Genomic DNA, 16,144 nt, shown 5'->3' with positions numbered 1-16,144 from the left:
TAGAGGGCCCTTGCGGTAGATGAATTCATTCAAGGCTGAGTGACCGCTTCCACAGTCAGTCTCCCTGAGGGTATTTGCCAGGTCCTTGTTTGAGGATTCATCCGTGTTCATGTTTTGTTCTGTGCATTTAGAAACATTCTTCTGAGAAGGGAGCCAAAGCCCTGGCCCCTAGAAGAGCCAATGGCACCTGCCACGGGGTCCGTGCATCATTGTCAAGCTTAAGGGCTCCTGGTCCTTCCCTCTGCCAGTTTTTCTCCTTTTGCTTTTGCACCAGGCTGGGTCTTGCCCTGGATGTTGCCAGTAACTGCCGAGGACCCAGGGCCCTCTGTTCATCAGCCCACCTTGGGATTCCACTGGACCTAGGCCTGCGCACCTGGGCACCCACTTAGCCACCGCAGGTTAGCAGGTACCTGGGGGCAGGTGACCCCTGGCACGACAAAGCCTCCAGTGGACGATTCTTAGGAAGGAAGGTTCTCCGCATCAGGGAACGATGACTCATTGCCGTTTCTGAGCACGGGGACTGCGGCACAGAGTGACCACACTTCCCAAGGCACCTGCTGCCGGCTCCCACTCCAGCACCTCCGCCAGCCGGCCACTCCCCTCACCTTCTCCTGCCCCCAGGTGGCTGTCAGAGCTTCCAGAGAGCAAGCTTTTGGTGGGATGGTCTAAATCACTGCAGCCCAGTGATTTGCTAATCCTAAAGCCTCCAAACATATGATTTGGGGCTGAGCTATTGTCTCTGCGTTTTCTTTTCCGAGTGGGTGGGGAGCCGCGTTGGAAGGCAGCAGTGAATGAAGTCCAACAGGAGGCTCGCTGATGCTGTCTGTGCTGTGTTTCTCCTCCAGCTCCGGAAGAGAAGGAGGTCATTAAGGGCCAGTATGGAAAGCTCACCGACGCGTATGGCTGCCTGGGGGAGCTCAGGTTCAAGGCTGGTGAGTATGGTTTGGAGAAGAGCGGCCGTCAGACGCCCGGTCCTAGACTTCTAGCACTGGGGAGAGCCTCTTTTATGTTAGTTTGGAAAGACCGTGGGATGTCGGCATGTTATTTTAGCAACTGTTATCATCTTTTAAAATGTTTCTCTATTTCACTGAGCCTGCTCCTCCAGGCTAGGGAGGAGGTCACGGTGAGCGCAGCCTGGTTCTCAGCTGCCCAAGCCGCTTCCCTCCGGGTGCAGAGGAAGTGCACCTTCATTGTTCACCCACCAGGATCTACATTTTTCCAGCCTGGTCTGGGGAGGGGAGCCCAAGGGGGTTGTTTGTTGTTTACAAGGGATCTGTATTCTAGAATGGGTGGGTGTCAGAGACCAGAAGCCCCTGGGCTCGCTGGGTGGGTCTTGAGGGAAAGGAACTGGGATGGGCGTCGTTGGCAGGGAGAGAAAGCCACCAGCCCCTGACCACAGGCCCTGAGGATGGTGTGGGAGCAAGAGCAAGGGAAAATGCTTCGAAACTGGACCGAGCGGTCTTCCTAGAAAGGGCAGAGAACTTACAGGAACACCGGGCTTCCTTGCTCAGTAGGAGACTCGGGCTGAGCCATCAGCCCAGTGTCACAGCTTCCCCGTGGGGCCACTGGGTCACCTCTGCACTCCCGGACCTCATGGGAGCCCAGGTGCACTTCTGTGACTGCAGCCCCCATTTCCTTCCTCCTCTCTCAGCTGCCTCATTTACATTGTCCCCACTCAGCATCTCTGGTGACTTATGGGGCCAAGACCAGAGCAGGCTGTGAGTGGACCAGATGCAGGCTCGGAGGCTCTTCCCGAACCAAGCACACCCATCTCCCATCCACGCAGCAGCTGTTTTCCTGAACTGGGGCTTTTTTTTAAGCCAGCAGAGAAGCACTGTTGTTTGCCATTACTTTTCTGGGTCTTTTCTTTAGTGGGAAGATTTTTTTCTGAACTATGATGATGACTTTGATCATTGCCAAACAGTGTTTAGGAAAAACACTTAGTACCCACATGACAAAATGCATTTATTTAATGTCTGTTTTGTGCCAAGAGCTAAGTATTCATTAACTTCTTTAAGCCTAAAATCAAGCCAATGTTATGCTGTATCTTTATTCTGTTTACAATAGAAGAAACAGTTTCAGAGGGTTAAAGTAACTTGCTTAAGAAGCTTGGGGGCAGGGTATAGCTCAAGTGGTAAAGTGCATGCTTAGCATGCACGAGGTTCTGGGTTCAATTCCCAGTACCTCTTCCAAAAAATGGATAACTAAATCTAATTACCTCCCCTCCAAAAACAATAAAGAAAGAAAGAATTTACATTCTAAAAAAAAAAAAGAATCTTAGCTTGGATTCAAACCTGGACCTAACTGCTTCCAAAACCTTGCTATTTTCATGAAGATGTGCTGCCTGCCATGGGTTTCTGTAGGTTTTTTCCCTGCAGTGATTTTTTTCTGAGGTTACAAAAAATTCCTGTGGCTTTTCCTTAGTCACGAGGAGGTGAGGATGACAGCTAACCTTACATGGTACTTACTCTGTGCCAGGGACATTTTTGTTTTGAGGGGGAGGAGATAATTAGATTTATTTATTTATTTTTTTAATGGACGTACTGGGGATTGAACCCAGGATCTCATGCATGCTATGCATGCGCTCTACCACTGAGTTATACGCTCTCCCCCCAGGCACAGTTTTTAGTGTTTCAGTTTATTAACTCATCTCTCCCTGTGAGGGAGGGACAGTTACCATCAGAAAGCTTAAGAGTTTTATTTCATCTATTCTGTGACACATTTTTTATATTCTAACATCTGGGCATTTAAGATATGTTACAGCTATTGGCCTCTTAAAATTATAACTGAAAACATTTTTTTTGTATGTAAATTAATGGTCCATTTCTCATCTGTAAGTTGCCCAAGGTCAGGCATCCCTCAGGTGATGACTGAGTTTTAAACTCCTGCTTTCTAACAGCAGGGGCTGCCTTCAACCGCTAGACTGTTCTGTCCTGAAAGGGGCAGAAAGTCTGAGAGTCCAGGGACAGGAAAGCAGTTCCTCCCCCACATCCCAGGGGAAAGCTTTTTACCCTGGGCTATGATTTTAGATCAGCTCTAGGGAATTAGTCCTAACCAGGAAGGGTGGGAGCCCCGAGAGACATGTTGTCAGCGCGAGTCAGGGTGTCTGCTGGTGCCTGGCTTCAGCAGGGTCTTCCCGGGGCCAGAGTGTGAAGTGACCAACTCCTGGAGCTGTCCCCTCCCCTGAGGGGTGAGTGAGCACAGCCTCTGGTCCCCTGCCCCTGTTTCTGGTGTCCTCTGAACACCTCAGCCTCATCTGCAGGCATCGCCCTCCAGGAAGGACCGAGAAGGCGAGTGGAATGAGTGTGTTTGTCTTTTGGAAGGTCAGGATTATTTGGCCTTTGTCAAACATTTCTCCAAGTGCCCAGGGTATCTGAAGGATGGAAGGATTAGGCCTTGTCATTGAGTTTTTCAGATTCCCTTTGGCTACACGGAGGAGTGTCTGGCTTTAACTTGATTTTCTTTTCCCTCTGCAAGTCTTCACCTCAGATCTGTAATCTGTTTTGTTTTTTCCTTCACTTGTTGAGGGAGTTGGGCAGCCCCGAATGAAATTCCAACTTCCAGTTTCCACCAACAACTGGCCCGTGGAGGAGATGGGCCTCCCTTTTGACGTTTTTAGGCTGAAGGTCTCTGTACAAAGAGAGAGACTTCCCCTCGGGCTCTTAACTTTGGGCAGTTATTCAGTTTCAGTCTACTGAAGTGAAAATAGCCTTTTATGCTAGAAATTAAGAGACATGCACAAGTTGGTAGATTTTCATGGGGAGCCCAGAGTCCCGCCTTCCTCTGAAATGCCAGCAGGAAGCGGGTGGAGCCCCCACAATAAGCCCAGAAGTTTGGCTTCCTGACACATACACAGTACAAAGCATAGAAAGTGAGAGTATAGTCATAAAAAGAATTGAGCCCAGTGATTATAGGGATTTAACTCTTTTTTAACCTAAGCTGTCAAGGCCTCCCTGTTTCACAGCCTCAGGGGTTGAATAAATTGAGGTCTATAAAGATTTGTGTCTCCTGGCGTTGTGCAGTGCACAGCCTGTGAAGCTGTACGTGACAGTCCTATAAACTTTCCACTAGACAACCCTCCTAAATTCTAATTTCATCTTCTCAACAGACTGACTTTCTGAGTTCATTTCACCTCTTTAGGGCTGTTTTCTCATCTCTCAAGCCAGGAAAACAACCTCACCTCTATCTTACATAGTACTTCAGAGACTTACATGAGAGAATGAACATAGCCCTGAACATGGGTACTGGGTGGGAGGGGGCTGTCCCACAGAGGGGTCTCTCTGGGAGAACGAGGTATGTGGCCCAAGCTGAGTGCCTTTGGGTCGGTGACTCCTGGTGAGTGGTTAGTCAGCACAGGCTAGTTGAGGGCTGACTCCTGTGGATAGTCACTGCAGAATGGACCACCTCTGGAGAGGGAAGTTTGGCGGTCTTTTGAGATTCCAAGAATGCAGCATTCTCTAGCAAGTCTTGAAAAGGAATGGTCATCAGTCTTATTTTAATACTTGTACCCAGTGGTGTGATGACAATTATTTGATATCCAGCTCTCTAGGGGGAGGTCCCTGATATGTCGTGTTTGCCAATTTCCATGGTGTAAATGCACCCACGGTGGCTGATCTCAGGCCAGTGTGGAATTGGGGTACGATGTGCTCAGCTGGCTCTCGGGAGCTGCTGAGAGCTGCCGGTGCACTGCTGCCTTCACCGCCCTCGGGTTCTCGGCAGGGAAGGTGAAAGCGATTCTTGTGATGCGCCAGGTAGACACAGGTCTTTAGAATTCTGAGCTCCTTGCTACGGGGGTGAGGACAGGGGGCTTGGGGCCTCTGGCCCCGGTTCCTCACTTTACAGATGAGGGCAGCCTAGACTCCCCAAGTCCTTTGTTTACAGATCTGAGAGGATCCTGTACAAGCAGACAGGAAGGTGAGCTGGTCTGTAGGCACCCAGGGTTGAGATCCCCACGAACCTGGCTGGGGAGAGAATGCTGAGGCTGAACACAGAGAAATTCCAGCCCAGACCATGCCCAGCATTGTCCCTGAATGAACAAACCATTGTGTCTGTATGTGACTCATCGTGACCCCGCAATGACGAATGACCACAGCCAGATAAGACTGTTACTGCAGGGTCCAGGTTTCTACCGAGCAGCTCTGATGTGGAGCTGAGCTGTGAGGCAGCCCTCTTGAGGGAGAGGATTACTAAGTTGATATTGAGGCTGAGGAGTTTTTTTTTTTAAATTGCGGTAAAATATATGTAAGATAAAATTTACCCTCTTAACCAATTTTAAGTGTACAGCTCAGTGGCATTAAGGGCATTCACATTGTTGTGCAGCCATCACCACCATCCATCTCTAGAACTTTCTTCATCTTCTCAGACTGAAACCCTTTCCCATTAGATGGTGTATATAGCGAGGGGGTGGGACTCCATTGCTCCACTCTGCTCAGGCTGCCTCTGTGAGCACGTGTGACTCCGCTGGTTCTGAGGTGTCCTTTGGCCTGTGACTCACTGCTTGCCCTCCCCACACCCTCACCTGACTGGCCTGCGACCTCTGACCCAGGCGTGGTCATGCTTCGGCCAGAGCCCCGGAACCAGAGTGTTGGAGCTGGAAGGGATGGGGTGCCGATCTGATACCCAGAGAGGATAGGAAACTTACTAGAGGCCACCCCCCAGGCCACTGGAGGCGTTCAGAGCCCAGAGCCCTGTCTTCTGAGGCCAAGGCAAGCTTGAGTTTTGTCTTCTCTTGCTATAAGATCCCAACTGGTTTCCAGCATCTGGACTTGGCCTTGACTAATGACTTCTGAGACCCCATCCCCACCATTGCCAGGCCCAGTTTACTTCTGGGCCCTGAGAAAAGTGAGCCTGCCCTACTGAAAACAGCTTAGATCCCATGCTCCAGGTGACATCACAGGGTATTTCTCACGTGCTGGGGCAGGTGAGTCCCTCCAGCCTCACTTCAGCCCCTAGAGATGCGTCCTCTGGGAGATCACAGGCCGACACTGTACTGACAGTCCTGCAGCCTCCTGCAGCACAGGAGAGCACACGAGGGCACAGGATGGGTAGACCGGGTCAAGCCAGTACTGGTTTGATGGGAAACCACCTGCTGGGCTGGGCAGGCTGGGCGAGGCCCCCTCCTGGGGAGTCAGAGGCCTAGTGCATTTCTGGGGTCACAGAGCCTGTCCGCGGTACACGGACATGGTTGGGCCCGAGGAAAACAATTTCCAGGTCCTCAACTCCTTCCAGTACTCATTTTGCCTAAGGATGTCCTGTGATGAGGGGCTGGTTTCTCATCCCCCCTGTTCCATCCACAACCATCCTTCTCCCATCTCACCTTTCCCCTACCCAGAATCTGACCGCAATGTGTTGCTCCGGAAAGTAAATGCCTCTAGGATGCCAAACAAAGGCACAGTTCAAAGTACTGGCAGCAGTTGAGGAAGTCAGTCACCTCAATGACCACTAGGTAACAAATTTATTTATAAGTCAGGTGACAGTCCATCGTTTGCTTTCCACAAAATTGAAGAAGTAATTGTGGTATCAGCTGACAGCGTTAACAGTAATTTTGTCAATAGATTATTGTGATTTTTTTCAACATGTAACAGAAAGACTTTAAAGAATTGAGTGGCATTTCTGTAATGACAGCCTTTCTATTTTTGTATGTGAATAAGTTGCCTCGATGTTTACATCTGTGAAAATGAAAAACAGAACTACGATTGGTATGAAACCTAGTTTCATTCCATCAGTAAATAATATTTACCCATGAAATAGCCGTCCCCTCCATCTCACTAAGAGGAGCTTTTCCAACAAATCTTTACTTTTTTTGTTAAATGATTATTTAGCAAAATGTTTCATTTACAATGTTTGCCCAGTCATGTACTAAAAGTCATTACAGGGGTCAGAAAATAGCTCAGTGGCAGAGTGCGTGCTCAGCATGCACGAGGTCCTGGGCTCAATACCCAGCATCTCCATTTAAAAAAAAAAGAAATAAAAAATTTTTAATTAAAAATAAAAAGTCATTGCAATGATAAGTCAAGCCAGAAGAAACTCTCTAAAGACTTTGAGCTTTAGGATCAAATTACTGTACAGTTTGATCAGGTGATCACTACAAGGCATGGAAGCACAAGATGTTACGTTAGGATGAAATGTGGGAAAAGTGGACTGGAAATGAGTAGAAATCCCATCTGTTAAAGAAGATCTTCATGGATCCTTTTAAACAATAGATGATGATGAATGTAAATCACCATCTAGAATCCACAGGATATCAGTAAAGAGGCCCACAAGGGTTTTATTTTTACATGTCAATATTTAGCATATGCTGGAAAATATTACTCACGACTGTTTAAACTAATGATGAAAATTTCTGATAGCAGTTTGAACACGAGGGGTGCACTGGTCAACTGCACTCTTAGGGAGACAACAGCAAAGTGGTTGGAGGCTGCCAGACCTTAGGGCTGGATGGAGTCTGGGCTCCGTGAGACCCATGTTTGCATCTTAGGTCCAACACAGACCAACTGTGCACGGGGCAGGCAATTCAGCTTCCTGGGGATGGCCCCTCCTGTGTACAGTGGCAATCCTATTAGGCAGGTCAGCCATCCTTCTGCAAGGATGTGGTTAAGAGCACCAGCTCTGGAGCCAGACTTGGCTTGAGTAACTTGCCCAGGTGGGACAGCCGCAAAGTGGATTTGAATCCCAGCTCCCCACTGTGTCACCTTGGCCAGGCTCCTTAACCTCCCTGTGCCTCCGTCTCCCTCCCTGTAAAATGGGACTAAAAGTGGGGCCTCCCCGTGGGAGGAAGTTTGTGGAACCCTGCCTGACACACAGTAAGCACTGCCCTGAGGATTAACTGTCACTGAAGCATCTGCTTCCAACGTGCTGCCATGTGCTGGCTCCTCTTATTCACCTGCACCCTCTCCTGAGCCCCTCGTCCCGGGACTCAGGAGCCTGAATCCCCTTTGTTCTCATTTATTTCAAGAGCCTTTCGTGCCTGCTGCAGCACGCCCTCCCGGGCCTCCCCCGGGCCGCTGCCCGGCACAGGAAGTGCCTACTGCCTTCAAAGCAACCTGGGACTCTTGCCAGGGACTCTGTCCTCCCACACAGAGGCTGTTGAGGAAATGGTACTAGAAGTCAGCTTCACGACTCAGATGGAGAGACGTAAAGTAAAATTTTCCATGCCCCTCCTTGAACCCACCGCCTCCGGGGTCTAATCTTGGGCTTGCAGCCCCGACCACGGGGCTGTCCTTTGGCCACTGCAAGGGGACCGTTCTTCAACTGTGCTTGTCCCTGTGCTGAGCCCATCGGAAGAGGCAGACGGGGTGCCTGGGCGTTGGTTCTAGCGCAGGCTGTGGGAATATTTGCACTCGTGAGGCTGACATTTGAGGACGTCAACCCCGCCTGTCTTCTAGAAATGATGCCTGTTCTACTTAAGACCCTCAGCCCCTGACACCTGTCACTGTCCACAGCATAACTGCCTTGTTCTTATGTTGTTTTAAAATGGTGTCCTGGTCATCTTATTGGAGAGGGGGGAATGTGAGCCAGGATTGTCACCTGTTGGACACTCCCCCCACCCCACCAGCAGGCATGGTACAAGTGGTGACCTGTTTGTCGAATGAAGGGACAGTTAATAAAAACCAGACATTACTGGCCCCAGCAGCACTCTTCTTCCTACTAAGTGTGGGGCAGGCGAGTGGTGGAATTGGCAGTCTCGGGGCCTTACCAGAGAATCCAGAGATCTAGGAGCATTGACCACCATTGCTCCAGGTAATGACTGCTGATCACAAGGAGAACGTTGTGCTGGGAATGGGTCCCTTAAACCTCAGTGGGAGTGGGAGGTGTGTCCTCTGGACCAGAACCACACCAGCCCCTAAAGGCCAGGTACTCACCCGAGTTATCTCTTGGGCCTCCTTCTAAAGTGGGGACGGTGGGGCAGTGGGGATGTGGAACAGAAAACAGCCACGGATGGTGTGGAGGGGTCCCCAGAGAGATGTGTCTCCTTCTAGCAATAGGGTCAGCGATGGTCTGGGTCAGCGATGGTCTGGGTAACCTTTCGCAGAGGGCAGGGGAGGCTCGAGCTGCTCTCTTGAGAGCTCATTTAGGAAGAGTTGATCAAACACTTGCCGTGCGAAGTGCTGGGGTGCCAGGATAAAACAATCGGACAGAGCCCTGACCCTACGGAACCCCAGTCTGCTGGGGGACACAGACAGGGAAGGAAGGTATTAGCTTTGCATGTGACAAGGGCTAACAGGGATGCTGTTGGCACTTAGAAGGGGCAACTAGCAGTGTCTCAGGAGAGCAGGGAAGGCTCCCTGGAGGAGGTGCTGCCGACTTGAACCCAGAAGAGTGGAGAAGAGTTTCTTCTGGGAAGAGGGGTGGGCGGAGGCATGGGGAAAGTCTATAAAGGGTAGAGCGGGGAAGTGAACTGGGAGGGGGCTACGGAAGGCCTCGCTAGCAGAGGCCCCGGGGCTCCAGGGCACATTTGAGGAGCTGCAGAGACAGCCCGTGGAAGCTGTAGGACCGTGGGTGCTGCAGATGGGGAGGGACAGGAGGACAGTGCGCGGGGCTGGGTGGGAGGTCCCGGGAGGAGGTCCCACTTTAGCCTTGTGGGCCAGTGGGAGCCTGAAGGATTTCAGCAAAGGAAGGAGGGCTGTGATCTGGCAGGGGTGAGAGCACTCCAGTGACGGAGCGTGGAGGACTGACCCCCGCTGGGGACCCCGAGTCAGGCGGCTGTTGAGGATTCGTGGAGAGGTGGATGGGAGAGGCTGGAGTGGCAGCTGTGGGGAGGGCTGTGGGCTGGGCAGGCTCCAGGCGGTGCCTCCGGACCCCGGAAGGTAGCAGGTCACCTCTACTTGTTAGGCACCTATGGCTGGCCCAGCCCTGGAGGCCTGGTGGGGCCCAGAATTCTCGTTTCTAACAGGCTCCAGGGGTCTCTGGGCAGGGGCCACAGCTCCAGGCTTCAGGCTCAGGTGATGTGAGGGGCCCTGGGCTGCCAGGGAGTGAACAGGACGTCTGTGGTTGCAGCAGGAAGCTGGGCTGTGTGTGGCCCCGTGTGACCGCAAGCTGCCCTGCCCACGTGATCCTCAGCTCCCGTGTCTCCTTTCCCTCCCAGGTGGCACCTCCCTGAGCTTCCTGGTTTTGGTGACAGGCTGCACGTCTGTGGGCAGAATTCCGGAGGCCGAAATCTACAAAATCACTGCCACCGACTTTTACCCTCTTCAGGAAGAGGCCAAGGAGGAGGACCGCCTCACAGCCTTGAGGAAGATCCTCAACTCAGGGGTCTTCTACTTTGCGTGGCCCAATGATGGGTCTCACTTCGACCTCACCGTCCGGGCGCAGAAGCAGGGTGATGACAGATCCGAGTGGGGGAACTCTTTCTTCTGGTGAGGGCCCCGGGCCCAGGTCTCCTGCCCCCAGCTCACTCGGGGGGTGGGCTCTAATGGGCGCCTGCATCCTCTGTCTCAGCTTTGCATCCCCTCCAGGAGTATGGGTTTCTGAGAGCTGGGATCTGTGCCCGCTTGCTCTCCACACAGCAAGAGGAAAACTAGCCCCACTCCCCACCCGGGGTCAGGGAGGCTGTTCAAAGTGGTCTGATGTAGACTTAGGAAGGCAGATCTGCTCCGTAAGTAAAGAGCATAAGGGCCAACATCTGCCTGTGCTTCCTAAGAGCGTGGGCACATGCTCAGTGCGTCCCTGGTCCCTCCTGGTCCCCTCAGTTCCCCTGGTTACCCATCAGCGCACAGATATTTACCACTGACGTTTATAAAGCACTTATGTTCCAGCCACTAAATTCTCTGCAGGTCATCGCTCACATAATCCTCCTAGTAAGCTATGAGGTAGGGTCTGTTGTCCCCATTTTACAGGTAAGGAGACTGAGGCTTGAACTACTGAGGGAATTTGAACCCAGGCATCCTGGCTCTGGATCCCATGTTGTTAATCACAAAACTAAATCAGCCACATCAACAGCAAATGGAGTCATCCTGCCAAGGTGACGGGCAGGAATGTGATGATATGACTGGAGGCCCGGGCAAAAGTGGGTGGGTTTCTGTGCGTTTAGGGTCACCTGATGACAAGCTAAGTGTGGACGATCCTATAAATATGTAAATTATCTATTTCTCTTTCAGGGCCCTGGGGGCCAGGACCCTTGACAGTGCTGGGAAAGGGAGGGGGAACTCAGTGGTTTACATGCAATGCTGCTGTTCCCTTGAGATTTACCCGGAGACTCGTGAGAAGGGAGTCAGAGCAGAAGCGATGGAAATCCTGCTGTAGAAATGGTCCCAGTATACCTCACATGAGATGTTCTTCAATTCCATTGTTGGTCTGTGGGGCTACACCAGCGTCCAGCCCTGAGGCAGGATGGGTGAGGTTATATATGCCCTTTATTTGTGCCATCCTCCCTTTGCCCAAATAGAAGAGGTCATAGGTTTCCATCACCAGATGAATGTTCTTTCTCCTTGGTGCTTTGGACCCCCACAGGTGAATTTCTGACTTCCGTTTGGAGAAAGAGGGTTGTCACCACATCCTTCCATGTGTCCCAGTGCTCCTTGCCCCACCCTGGGTTTGTTGAGTTTGGGGGGCAGTAGTGTGCTCAGACTTGAAGCATGTGAGTCTCCTTGTTAAAATGGAGATGCTGACTGAGCAGGCCTGGGCTGGGGTCTGAGACTCGGTATTTCCAGCAAGGCACGGATGGTGGCACCAGTGCTGCTGGTTGAAAGGTCCAGGGGATGGTGTGTCTGTGAATCGCCAGTTCCATTTTGCAGGTGCATGTGCCCCTGAGGGTGGCCGAGCTCAGGGACGCAGCGGCTGTGGATCATGAGCGGTCTTAGTCCACAGGGCTATTCTCAGCTGGGACTGTCTGAGAGCAGAGGCCGGAGGTCTCCGCGGCCGTAATGTTCCTTGGAAAAGCACAGGGTTGAACGGGCTGCCTGGGGAATCGAGATGGCCCTTGTAACTGCTTTTTCCAGGCCTCCTTGCACCAGCTCTGTTTGGAGATTTGAGGGACACAAAGAAGAGTAAGACAAAGCAGAGATTCATGGAGTGAAGGCTGAGAGGGGCTTGGGAAAGGGGGAGGCCCCAAGTGGACGCAGGACTAAGAAGAGTTGGAGAGAAGCCTGCTCCGGGGGGCTCTAGGCTGCTGGCCCATCCCAGGGCACCCAGGGAGCTGACCACAGCTGAGTCGGCCCCAGCCGCGTGCTTACAGTCCTGATTGCCTACACCCACCATTTTGGGTGCTGTGTTCAAGGTCTGAGCCCACATCAGGAGTCAGATGGGGTCCACCATGAATGTGGCTGGTGAAGGAGTGAGAGTGTACGGTGGGGTGCAGTCACTTTTCTGGGCTGGTTACTGTTCACCACCGGTAATTGCTTCCCAGTACAATCAAGTCCTGGAAGGAAACTCGAGCTGTTTTTCTTTATGGACTTGGGTTTCTTCCTTCAAGGATACGAGCCGTCCTCCCACAGGGCGTCAGTGCAGCGTGAGTACAAACAGGGAGTACTCAGAGCTGTCCATTGGCGCAGGGGTCCTTCTCCTGACCCCTGGTGACTGATGGTGGCTGTAGCTGTGTGGCTGGAAAACTCTGGAATATTCTGGAGGCTTTGCCTTGATGCCACATGCAGATCTGGTACATTGATTACTAAAGCTGGAGTATTACCTGAATTTTAGCCAGTGATTCTGAAGAGGGAAATGTGTTTTTGTAAAGTAATGCTTCATGCTCGTGTCAACTGAAAAAAAAAAAAAAAGCACAGCCTAAAAGTTGAGAGTTATGCTTTATTTGGCAAACTTTGTGAGGACTTCAAGCCCGAGAGACAGCCTCTCAGATAGCAATAAGGGACTGTTCTGAGGGAAGGGGCAGAATGTATGGGAGTCTGCAACAAAGACCAAAGGTAGTGGGAGCACCAAAAGATTACTGTTAGTTAAAGAAAATCAAATATCTCAAGTTAAGGAATTTGGCCTTTCTCTATGGATGGGGAGATGCAGGAGTCTGGGCTTGTTGAAATCATTCCTTTGATGTGCACCTCAGATTATCTAGGGGCAGATATCCTGTCCTTTCCCATCCCAAGTCCCCTCTGGGAGCACGGCTGGGGGTGGCTGCAGTGGCTGAGGGCTTGGCAGCAGGCAGCCCCTTTGTCTCCATCCTGGTTCCCTCAGGGCTCACCGTGGGGGCAGCCGGAGTGGCTTGATGGCTGCGACTTCCTTGTTTACTGATACGGTGGGCACCGTTTTCATTCACACTCAGCCAGACCAGTGCTTGGTATGAGAGCTCAGATACGGCCCTGCTCCCTGAGGGGGTGTCTCTTAGCACCACATGGTCCCAGTTTCCATCTGGGAGGCTGGCCTGAGAGCAGGGAGTGGCTGCTTTGAGAAGCCGCTGACTGGGACACACTTCTCCAGAAATGAGTGAGAGCTGCTACCCTTGAGGAAGGCTCAGAGCAGGAATGGTGCTGCCTTTTTAAAACAAATAGGGCATTGTGATCTAGATTTGCTCACTGACCTGTATGAGCCTCCCGGGGAGCGGGTTAGGGGTCTCAGAACGGCACTGCCTGGGTCCCAGGCATGACCTCTGTGGAGCTCGGAAGCAGTCTGAGGTCCATGCACCCACTCCGAGGCTCCACAGCTCAGAGCAACCACTGACCTGCTCAGTAAGTTCCAGTGGGTGTTGGGGAGATCCAGTGACTGGAAGATGAGAGAAGGGTGTGGCTTGCACAGGTGCAGCCATAAAGGTAGGAGAGGCTCGGGGTGAAGAGCACAGCTCCCGGCTCCACACTGCCGCTTACTGGCTCCATGACCTTGGGCAAGTACTTCATCTCTGTGCCTCAGTTTCTTCATCTGTACAATGGGGTAAATGATACTACCTCTTCCATAGGGCTGTTTCAAGGAGGAAGTGAGTTGATCCATCCCAGAGTACTTAGAATGGTGCTCGGTGCCCTTGATCAACGTTGGCTGCCATCCCCATCATTCTCATCATGGACGCGAGACCCAGGACTATCCACTGGGTGTGGGGAGGAAATACTGCAACCTTCATTACGTTTTATGTTCATCTCTTCCTTTTTTATTTACTTTGGATTGCTTCATAATGCTCTCACTATATTCACCTTGTGGGATTTGTATATAATTTGAATAAGCTTGCATATATGTAATTAGTTTTATCATGTATCATTATTCTTTCATCATAAAATGTGATTAAATTTTATCAATAGGATTTATGATCAAAAAATGCAGAGAACACTGGTGTAAACAATGGCTCCTCTGAGATTCCCTGAGAGGCAGGTGATTTAGTCACACCTGCACGTGGCTTCCTGTCACTGATATTGACACCCGGGAGTAGCTTCGGGAAGGGACTTATAGCCTTTTCCTGATGCGGGCGTCTCTGTGGCCCTGCTGTCTGAGGCATCTCTAAAGCACATGAACATCCCAGGGCACATGTCCCAGGTGCAGAGTTCACAGGGAATGAGCAGTGTGGGAATGCCGGCCCCCAGGCCCCTCCCCCTGCTCTGGGCACAGTGTTTCCTGGACGATGTGAGGCGACCCCAGTCGCTGTGGGGCTGTTTTGCAGGAACCAGCTGTTGCACGTGCCCCTGAGGCAGCACCAGGTGAGCTGCTGTGACTGGCTGCTGAAGGTCATCTGCGGGGTGGTGGCCATCCGCACGGTGTACGCCTCTCACAAGCAGGCCAAGGCCTGCCTCATCTCCCGCATTAGCTGCGAGCGCGCCGGCGCTCGCTTCCACACCCGCGGCGTGAATGACGACGGCCACGTGTCCAACTTCGTGGAGACAGAGCAGGTCAGTGCCCAGGCCAGCCCGTGGCGCCCGATGGTTCAGCTCGGGTGCACTCGGGCACACGTGTTTCTACTCGGGGGTTACTGGAGGCAGTTTCTGATGAATGTGACTCCTCACTCTCACAGAACAGAACCTGTCACTGGGGCTCTGTCTGCAAATGTGGCCTCTGCTTTGCATGGTGTAGCTTTTCTGATTCATTTCTCATGCTGGGAAAATGCTGCATTGTGAGCTATTTTCAGCTAAAAAGAAGCAGGTATTTTTGCCATAATTGTGAAGGAGGGGCAGTTATTCAGAGAGCAGCTGATGGATGAACCAATAGGATTTGAAAATCTTTAAAAAAATTTTTTTGGTGGGGGAGGTAATTAGGTTTTATTTTTTTGAAGGAGGTACTGGGGGTCGAACCTAGGACCTGGTGCATTGCTAAGCATGCACTCTACCACTGAGCTATATATACCCTCCTCGCTGCAAAAGCTTTCTAAGACCAAAGTAAGTAGACCAGTGATGGAAGGATGAGAGAAGAAACAGTTATTTTTCATTCTAAATCAAGGGAAGCTTCCTCCTAGAAGCAGGTCTCAGCAGCTGGGAGTTGTGGAATCTGCGTGCTGGGCGGCAGTTGCTGTTAGCTCCGTGGAATAGAACCATCTGCTTAACTTCTCATTGGCTTTTTCTCCCCCTGAATTTTGTCCTCAATCCTAGAGATGTTGTCTTACAACTGCTTTACTTTTTCTACCGTGCGATCTGTAGGATAATACCGCCGTGCAGACTAACAGGTGGAATAAATCATAAAGGAAAGCCTGTGAAAGGCGCAGGTGCGGTGTCGCTGTGGTTGTCAGGCTGCAAACAGCCTGTGTTCACTTAGTGCTGATGTGGCTTTGCATCCCCTCTTACTGCTGCAGCTGTGAGAGGTGTGTCCTACGGGGGCTTGAGCCAATTGAATTCAGCACAGATTTGCCTTCTGTGTGGGAGCTGCACCTGCCTGGGCTCTCAGAGGGGAGGAGGGTCCTTTGGGGTCAGACGCCGAGTAGGGATGTTGGACAGAAGCCTAAAGGTGAGCAGTAGGGGCAGTTCCTTGCCTGCGACTTTGGCTCACGTTGTCTGCTCCCCTGCACCTGGACGAGGCTGGCAGATAAGTATCTGGTTAAAAATGACAGAAAATGGGGCCCCCGACTGGAGGCTTTTTTTTTCCCCCTTATTCCCGTCTACGTGATGGAAATAGCTTCCTCATGTCTCATGCCCCACCTTCCTTACCACTTTCCACCCCTGTCTTTATCCTTGTATTATTTATTGGTCTTCAGACCATTCCAGTTCATCCCACAGATCTTCATTCTTTATCACTTGGGTGGTCTGGGCTGGGTGCTGTGCTGGGAACTGGGGGGCCAAAGGTGCCAAGCATATTT

The 16,144-nt window shown here is 51.5% G+C and overlaps 1 protein-coding gene across 6 annotated transcripts in view; it reads left to right on the top strand.

The window, feature by feature from the left end:
• Positions 1-16,144, top strand: part of SYNJ2 (synaptojanin 2) — an 89,786-nt gene that overhangs the window by 24,935 nt on the left and 48,707 nt on the right. For all 6 annotated transcript variants that reach the window (XM_064486527.1, XM_064486526.1, XM_064486528.1 and 3 more), the window contains exons 2-4: positions 846-932; positions 10,085-10,355; positions 14,525-14,750. In XM_064486527.1, the coding sequence (XP_064342597.1) occupies positions 846-932; positions 10,085-10,355; positions 14,525-14,750 (584 nt within the window). The remainder of the gene's footprint in view (positions 1-845; positions 933-10,084; positions 10,356-14,524; positions 14,751-16,144) is intronic.

This window comes from Camelus dromedarius, chromosome 6 (genome assembly GCF_036321535.1).
Source record: "Camelus dromedarius isolate mCamDro1 chromosome 6, mCamDro1.pat, whole genome shotgun sequence".
Lineage (NCBI taxonomy): Eukaryota > Metazoa > Chordata > Mammalia > Artiodactyla > Camelidae > Camelus > Camelus dromedarius.
Note: the sequence above shows the minus strand (reverse complement) of the source record. Positions and strands in the feature narration are given on the sequence as shown.